The 8,679-nt window shown below is 48.4% G+C and overlaps 2 protein-coding genes across 2 annotated transcripts; one reads left to right on the top strand and one right to left on the bottom strand.

Moving 5' to 3' along the window:
• Nucleotides 1-1,644: 1,644 nt before the first annotated feature.
• Nucleotides 1,645-2,539, top strand: FIESC28_07735 (uncharacterized protein; the record flags this gene model as incomplete). Its single annotated transcript, XM_031161875.1, has 2 exons — nt 1,645-2,197; nt 2,247-2,539. 2 exons carry the CDS (start codon nt 1,645-1,647, stop codon nt 2,537-2,539), a joined length of 846 nt encoding a protein of 281 aa, XP_031014134.1.
• Nucleotides 2,540-4,698: 2,159 nt separating this feature from the next.
• FIESC28_07734 (uncharacterized protein) lies at nt 4,699-6,998 on the bottom strand (the record flags this gene model as incomplete). The annotated part of the gene is made up of 3 exons (XM_031161874.1): nt 4,699-5,509; nt 5,554-6,748; nt 6,809-6,998. The coding sequence occupies 3 exons, from the start codon at nt 6,996-6,998 to the stop codon at nt 4,699-4,701; spliced, it is 2,196 nt and encodes a 731-aa protein (XP_031014133.1).
• Between the last annotated feature and the right edge of the window lie 1,681 nt (nt 6,999-8,679).

Genomic DNA, 8,679 nt, shown 5'->3' with positions numbered 1-8,679 from the left:
CCCCCCCCCCCCCCCCCAAATCCTTAACGTCACTAACATCCGCAGGTCAAGGAACATCTAAAGGTCTTTCAGAATCTCAGCTCCGATGACCCAGACTACGTCCCAAAGCTGAAGAAAATCTGGAGCTTGCTAGAGACGCACATCGACGAGGAAGAAAAGCGAGATCTACCGGCTCTTGAAAAAGCGATCAAGGCGCATGATCAAGAAACTGAGACACTTGCGAACCAATTTGCCAAGACGAAGCGGTTTGTGCCTACGCGAAGTCATCCGAGTGCTGGAGAGAATCCACCTTTTGAGACGGTTATGGGACTTATGGCGGCGCCGATTGATAAGCTTGCTGATATGTTCCGCAAGTTTCCTGATAAGAGAGACCTTCCTGATGAGCTAGACCCTGATGAGAGAGACGTTCCTGATGAGGTAGACCTTCCCAACGTGAGAGACTTTCCTGACGAGAGAGACCTTCCTGATGATGGGAGAGACATTCCTCGTGGGAGAGACTTTCCTGCTGAGAAAGAATTTCCTGCTGGGACAAACCCTGCCAAGAGAAAGCTGTAGATTATGGCTATGAAGGTTACGACATGGATTTTTTAATTCAATTGATGATTTACATAAAATTTTGAAATTGTGTATACCTTGCTCTTGGTGCCTGTCGCGTTGTTCACCCTTGCGTCGCGTCTGTCTTCTTATCGCTTGTCGTAGCTGTTATCAGTGAGATAAGACAGCTACCCTAGAATTCTGATTCCATTTACCATTTGAGAAACTGCCGTTGTATCTCAAGGCTTTCACCGAGCTTCAAACAATCCCAAGTCATCTCTTGAGCTTCATTAACAGTTTCTACTCCGCTGTCACTCTTTTGATTAATTGTCTAAGCGTTGAGTGGTTGAACGACCGGGAAAGAACATGCATTCTTCATCATAATCTCAACGCCAGATACTGTGAGCATGGAACACGATTCACCTCATTTGCACCGTCCGGTTTAACTTGTATTGCTGAAATTTCAAACAGTCAACAATGAAAAGCAGGCTTATCATCTTCTGGCAGATTTCAATGTCTTCATCCAAGGAACAGTCTTTACAGCATTACTTATCGCTTATCGCTTATCGTTGGCCACTTATCTTATTCTATCTTATCGATAGATTGATGAAGGCCGTCTGTAACCGAAGCGGTCTTTGGATCAAGCAACCCCCACGCTCGCTTGTAAGATTGAGTAAACATCGTTGTATTCATATTGACTGATATCAAGAAAGTCTCTTAAAGAAGTATCTGCGACGTGTAGCTTTTCTGCGCGTTTGAAATTCCAGAGATAAGGTACATCTTCACCTCGATCAGAGGTGAGGCATTGACGTCATTCAAAGCATTGCACCTCAGTATATCGCAACTCATGAATGAGAAAATCTCAATGGAATAAAATACTCATCTATGACATGTGAAAATTGTCTGTATTTCTCTTACAAATAGTTCTTGAGATACAGTCATCTGTCAATCCGTTATCGCTCACCAAAGCTAAAAGGGTAGCACAGGGTTAATCCGATGCGGGGTCAATAAACTCCAAACTTTTACGTTACCATAACAAAACCACAAAACCACCAGTACCCGCCTCATCTCATCAATCCCTCACTCACAACACATCAACCCATCACCAAAATGACTCCCTCTCTACAAGACGCCAAGATCACCTTCCTCGGAGGAGGTAACATGGCCGCCGCCATCATCGGCGGCCTCCTCGCCAAAAACATCAACAAGCAAAACATCTACGTCTCAGAACCCTGGGACGTCAACCGCAACAAAATGGCCGACCTCGGCGTCCGCACCACCGCCGATAACAAGGAAGCTGCCGCCGACGCAGATGTTGTCATTCTTGCTGTGAAGCCCCAGGTTGCCAAGGGTGTTTGTGAGGAACTTAGCTCTGCTTGGGCTTCGCGTGATAGTCTTCCTGTTGTTATTTCTATTGCTGCGGGTATTACCCTGGCTAGCATTGCCCAGTGGTTTAAGGGTGATGGAAGCAAGGCTCCTCATATTGTGAGGGTTATGCCTAACACTCCTGCGCTTGTTGGAGAGGGTGCTTCGGGATTGTATGCTGCCGAGGATGTTACTTCTGAGGAGAAGGAGTTGACTTCTGCTCTGTTGGGTTCTGTGAGCAAGGCTACTGAGTGGGTTGACAAGGAGGAGCTTCTCGACGTCGTCACTGGAATCTCCGGTAAGTCTGAACCTCATTCACATTTGAACACCAACTAATTCATGATCAGGCTCTGGTCCCGCTTACTTCTTCGCTTTCGTCGAGCATCTCATCTCCAGCGGTATCGGCCTCGGTCTCTCTGAGGAGCAAGCTACCCGTCTCGCAACCCAGACCTGCCTCGGCGCTGGTAAGATGCTGGTCGAGTCATCCGATGAACCTTCCCAGCTTCGAAAGAACGTCACCAGCCCTAACGGCACCACCCATGCTGCGCTCGTCAGCTTTGAGAACTCTGGAATGAAGGAGATCGTTGACAAGGCTGTCAAGGCTGCTGCTGACCGTGCTAAGGAGCTCGGAAAGAACTAGAGGTGCAGGTAGATGATGGTAGAGAGAACAAAATAGTAAAAGTTTCTATCGTAAATTATCTGCGGCTGTATAGTTGAGCTTTCGTACATGTTTACTGAAATACCATCAGAAGCGTGGGGTCGGGATCAATGTGCAGTCGATGACAAATGGTCTTCACTGCAAATTTAACCCCTGCCAAGGACTGTGAGCAGGGCAATATGGCCGATTATCTAACTGGACGGAACAACAAAATGTAGTTAAAGATCGTGGGCGGGGTTAAAATTGCAGTGAAGGCTTGCAGAAACTAGTGCGGTCATTCTTATGATTGGACGTTTGTGTGATCAAAAGGGCTTTTTTTACGCATTGCCGGGAAACCTATCACCGGATATGGCACAAGCAACCCTGAGTAACTTATAATTGGACAAAACGATAAGAATTATAGCTGGTTGGGGTCAGTGATGGGGTTGAAAGTGCAATGTAGATGTCCAAGAAATTGTAGGGTGGTTCGCGATAACTGCTTTATTGTTCTTCACTTTGGTGGAAGCATAAGAAAAGAAAATGGAAAGAAGAAGGCAAGAAATTTCACAGTTAAAAGTATGGCAAGGAAGCAAAATAGTATCCTATACTAGCATTAGATCAATGACATTCCATGAAATTAACACTTTGAAAGAAGATATCCGCTACTGTCATCCCAAGCAAAAGAACAACGTTACCATCATTGTAGACAGATGTCTCAGTGAATAGCTTCATCTACTGACCGTGCCAAGGAGTTCGGAAAGAACCAGAGTTACAGGTAGATGATGTTAGAGATGATATAATAGTAAAGGTTTCCACAAACCGAAATTCCTGAAAAACATGATCGTGTCGCTTTAATATCTGAGACTACTGCCTGGATCATCGTCGATATGTTACAAAATAAGTGCTCGCGTGCCCTTGGGTTCGAACAGAAGTCTAAGCGAGTGATCTACAGACTACAGGCAATAGCGGCGCGTCCCGGCGGTTTCGTTCTTCACTGCAATTTTAACCCCCGTCAAGGCCTCTTTTCTCAGAACAAGTACACACATCCACACACATCTCTTTAGCTAGCCGAGATGGGAAGGTTCCGACGTTTTTCACCGCAATTTTAATCCAACCCAGGGACTCACAGCCCCCAAATCAAGATCGAGAGGAGAGCAACAGGACCAAATTCCTAATTGGACAGAGTGAGAAAAAGTGGTTGAAGATCGGGGAGCGAGTTAAATTTGCAGTGAAGGAGACAAAGTTACATTGCATATCGCTAAAGGTCATGTGATGGACTTGAATGAATGGGTAATGAAGCTGATCTTCCAATTGAACAGAACGGTAGGTAAACACAAGTAGAGATCAGGGAGTGACTTAAAATTGCAGTGAAGAACGATATGGATAGACCTTATTGGGCAGAAAGCCGAGACTTAGGTGAAGATCGGGGAGGGAGTTAAGATTGCAGTGAAAGTGGTGATCGGTCTGGGTTCGTGTAAGTGAAGATGGGTTTGTGATTGAAGATCAGGGAAGGAGTTAAAACTGCAGTGAAAGTCAGCGTTTGTAATATAGGCTGGCCTTTACTTACAGGCTGTAAGTTACGTTGCATATCGCTTATTTCATTTGATAGCAACGCCGTAATGAAGGGGCGATGGGGGCAATGGTGCAATTGGAAAGCGTGGATCAAGGCTAGGGAGGGGGTTAAAATTGCAGTGAAGGTTTAGTGGCTACTTGAGCAGTCACTTGACTGACTACTGTTTTTTGGGCAGTCGCTTGAGTGACTCCAGTGATTCCGGGGGTCGCTGTCGATGGATGTCTTGGAAGATCTGCCCCACAACAAAAACACAAAATACGCAAGCCCAAGGTTTTTGATTGGGTAGAGCGACAAGCGTGTTCGAAGGTTAGGGAGGGGGTTAAAATTGCAGTGAAAAGGTGCTGCAGGAGGCTGGCAATTTAAATGCTTTGAGCATCACCAGTAGCATGGTAGTTTCAGCAAAAGCTGTCGATTCCATTAACATGCTGAATTGCAACCTACGAAGCTCATGTACATGAGTATGGGTTGCTCCAGATTAAGCTCTTGTCTTTAAAGCTACTAGCCTCATTGCAATATAACTCAAACTTATTACATACTCAAACCGTCATCTCTCGCCAAATAGATAAAGAGAACGCCCGATGGATACCGTCTACCACAAGAAAGCTGCAAGAAGCGGCAGAGCAAGCAAGAGTAACTCCCCGACCTTTTGAGTCTTCCCAGCGACGTTGGTGTCGACAGTGGTGGCTGATGGTGATGCTGCGTCTCCGCTTCCTGAGCCCGAGCCTGAGCCAGAGCCAGAGCCAGAGTCAGAGCCAGAGTCAGAACCGGAGCCGGAGTCGGAGCCGGAATCACCACCACTGCCGCTGTCGCCTGAGCCGCTTCCACTTCCACCTCCGCTACCTCCAGAGCCACCATCCGAGTCACCTCCGTCTGATCCTCCATCATCCTTACCATCACCAGATCCAGAGCCTCCTTCATCCTTACCACTATCGCCGCCCTTGCCGCCACCACTTCCCTTATCGCCATCACTGCTTCCCTTGTCGCTATCACCATCATCGCCACCCTTACCCTTATCACCACTACCACCGCCACTTCCTCCACCGCCAACACTCTTCTTATCCATAGCAACTCTAATATTAGCATCCTCAATAGTAAGTTCAGTCGGCTTCTCCCCACACTCCTGCAAAACCCTAATTTTCTGGTTCTTAGCATTCTCAAACGGATCACTCTCAATATCCTCCGTATCACCACCCGTCGAAACAAGCTCCTTGTCATAGACAGTATTCTCATCAACCAACATCTTCAGTCGCGAACCGGTCGCGCCGCCCTTGGAACCGGGCTGATCGATCTTTACGGAGAGGAGAACGCGGATCTTTTCGCCGATGGGAATGTTTTCGACTTCGCCGCCGGTGGGCGCGATTTCGCAGTTTGCTTTACCGTTGGGAGGCGGTTTGAGAAGGCTGGTGGATTAGTTTATGCGTGTGGAAGGGATGGGTGGACTTACACTTCTTGCTTGCCATCGGCTGCCCTCTTGAATTCGGCGTAGTCACCAAGTACAGTGTCTTCTTCTAGATCGACGGGAACTTCATATGCCTCTGTCGGACCAGGCTTGGAGCCTGTCACCGTGGTGAAGCCATCTTTGCCGGTCGCGGAGGCCTTGGGTGGTGCAACACCAGATCCTGCGGCAGTGGGCTTTGGGTTAGAGTCTGGTTCATTGGTCTCTTTGGGTTCTTCCTTGGTTGGCTTGGCTGCCTCTGACTTATTCCCACCATCTGTCTCGTCTGGGGTACCAGGCTGATATGACTGATCGTCCGTATTGGCTGGCGCAGGTGGGGGGGTTTGAGCGCCTGTACCTTCATCGTCTTCATCGTTGTCGACCTTATCTGACGCTACGATGGTAGGTTCTGCATCATCAGTGGCAGTTGGTCCATCATCACCCCCGGTAGGGCTTGGCGCCACGATCCCGGCTCTGGAGTTTGTCGTCTGGTCTGATGGAGAGTCAGTGGCAGGTTCAGTAGGAGGTTCAGTGGGAGGTTCAGTGGGAGGTTCAGTGGGAGGTTCAGTGGGAGGTTCAGTGGCAGGCTCAGTGGCAGGCTCAGTGGCAGGCTCATCAGGGGATTCAACGGCCGAGTCAGCAGAGGTCACGGTAGGTTCATCTGGAGTATCAGTGGCCGAGTCACTCGGGGTCACGGTAGGAAGTAAAGCCGGTAGATCAGAGGCCTCAGGAGTAGAAACTGACTCATCGCCAGTTCCAGTTGGTCCGGGTATAGCCTCTTCCGGCACGGAGTTCAAGGCATCACTTGGAGTCGGTTCAGTCACGGTAGGTTCCTCACCGTTTGTGTCTGTGGGTTCCGGGGCACTGGGCTCCGGCTCGGAGCCTGTTCCAGAAGGCTCTGGCTCAGCATCGGTCGCAGATGGGACAGGTACGGCATCGGTAGGCTCAGGGTCGGTGGGTTCAACGTCGGTAGCAGCGGGGGTGTCGTCTATAACAGTAGGTGCTTCGTCAGTAGGGACCGGGGCATCGACGGGGTCCGGAGTCTCGGTAGGATCAGTGGGGGGCTCGACCGGGGAGGGCTGGTTGGCCGGGGCGCGGTTACCATCTCCTGCGGTGGGTTGAGGGTCGGTAGGGGTATCGTCAGGAGGAGGTTGATTTCCATCACCATCGTCTCCGCCATCATCACCGCCGTCATCATCACCACCTGTTGGAGCGTCGGTTGAGGTGTTAGCAGGCGGTGTAATCAGACCCATCTGTTACTCACCAACAGGCGGTGCTGAAGGCACAGGAGCAGGTTCATCTCCTCCAGTCTCGATAGGAGGATCAATCGCAGGAGGATCAACTGCCGGAGGATCGGCTACAGTAGCGACAGCATCTCCGCCAGGTGCAGGTTCTGTTTGACCAAGACTTCTCTCAATGAGCAAGCCGAGAACAAGGCCCTTCAACAAACGCATCGTGGTTCAAGGTTGTAGGTGAACGTTTATAAGCGTGAAGAAAGAGTTGCAGTTGTGCTACATCAACTACCAACGTCGACACCATTATTCCTTTATACAAAGAGCCTCCAGAAATAATTCTCCCCCTCTTAGCATCTAGACCGTCCATGGCGGGTTGTTTACATGCAGACATCCAGCCATACTGCGCTAGTGTTCGGAGCTGAAAAGTGCACATTCCCACCATCCAATGCCCTTCGTCGCAACTCAGCCTTATGGAGCTTTGGCGAAGCCTAATCCAGCCAAGCCAGACAAAATTGGGATAGATTAGACGAGATCCTGACGCCATAAATCATGCTTCTCCATCCCTTGGGCATTCTTTGACAGAGGCTTCCTGTTCAGAGGAGGCACTTACCGCAATTAGACATTTCTATTGCGATGAAACTTTGAACTTGATCATTCCCGGAAATGTCATCTACCGACACGGTCACCCGAATGAGGTCTAGATTACGCCACGCTGAAATGCTTAAATACAAGGTTAAACAGGCCTCCGAGCACTGACCTCGAGCCTCACTATTTTACGCAAAGACATTACTCTCCGTTACTCCACTCAAGGGTTCCTATTCGTCCTGCATCAGCCACGTTTGTCTCAGGGAGCCTCACCTTCCGTCGCCAGACGGAGAGGGCATATTGATAGACGCAAATACGTCTTTGACACGCGGCGTTTGTTTTGGGCTACAGAATATGCTCTGGCTACGTCACGACAGTATTTGTATTGTCCACCACAAGGCAAGTTTTGTCTGGCTGTAGATAGAAAAGCCATCGACATAACGCTAGCGATGGATCAGGCATCTTTGGTTACTGTTTTCAAGTCTTGCATGAGGTCATTGTCCATCCCAGGCCAGTGCTTAATGCCGTGCAATCACAGCCATTGGCGTAGTGCTTACAATAAGATGAACCCACAGTTTCAGCAGTTAAACACAAACAAGCTTTGACTCCAATAGCCTACAATGGAACGTAGGTATTGTAGAAACTCACAAGGTTCCCAACGCCCTGTAACTCTCAAGCAATCATGATGATCTATCCAGAGGCGTAAGTGAGCGTAATATCATATCCTTATTCTCTATACAATTTAGATCTCCAGGAGAATGGTATTTGTAGCACAATTCAAATCTGATAAATTCCAACGGTGGTACGCATTGAAAATACCAAGAACTTTATTTAACAAATAAATTGTCAACTAGCATTTTGCTCCGGCCAAACATAAGGAAGCGGTTGTCTTTACATCATCAACTAAACATCACATGCGCTGTGGCCTGAATAATACCTACTAAGCTTTTTGACCCAAGATATCCACATCAATTTCAATGTCTTTCTTACGTCGATAGAGTATCCCATTTCCGCAAATCTCCTTTGCTTCAAAGTCCCTCTGAACTGGCACAGTTCCGAGTACGATACAGTCAATTTTTCAGACATCGCAAAGTACAAAACAGGTGCTGTAACGTCAGCCTTGACGTTTAGGCTATTAACATCTCTCCAATAACAGGAATACCGTTTGTGTTGAGATCGAACCCATCTGGAAGGCTGACATCGATATCCTGGTCGATCTTCCTGTTCCTAGAACATAGGTGCATCAACATTGACATCGACAGTGACTGGTATATCAAGATTCAGATCAGGACTAAGATCGACATCAATCTGGGGG

Source organism: Fusarium coffeatum (genome assembly GCF_003316985.1).
Source record: "Fusarium coffeatum strain FIESC_28 chromosome Unknown BRIP53273_contig_173, whole genome shotgun sequence".
NCBI lineage: Eukaryota > Fungi > Ascomycota > Sordariomycetes > Hypocreales > Nectriaceae > Fusarium > Fusarium coffeatum.
This window is presented reverse-complemented; position numbering and strand designations above follow the sequence as displayed.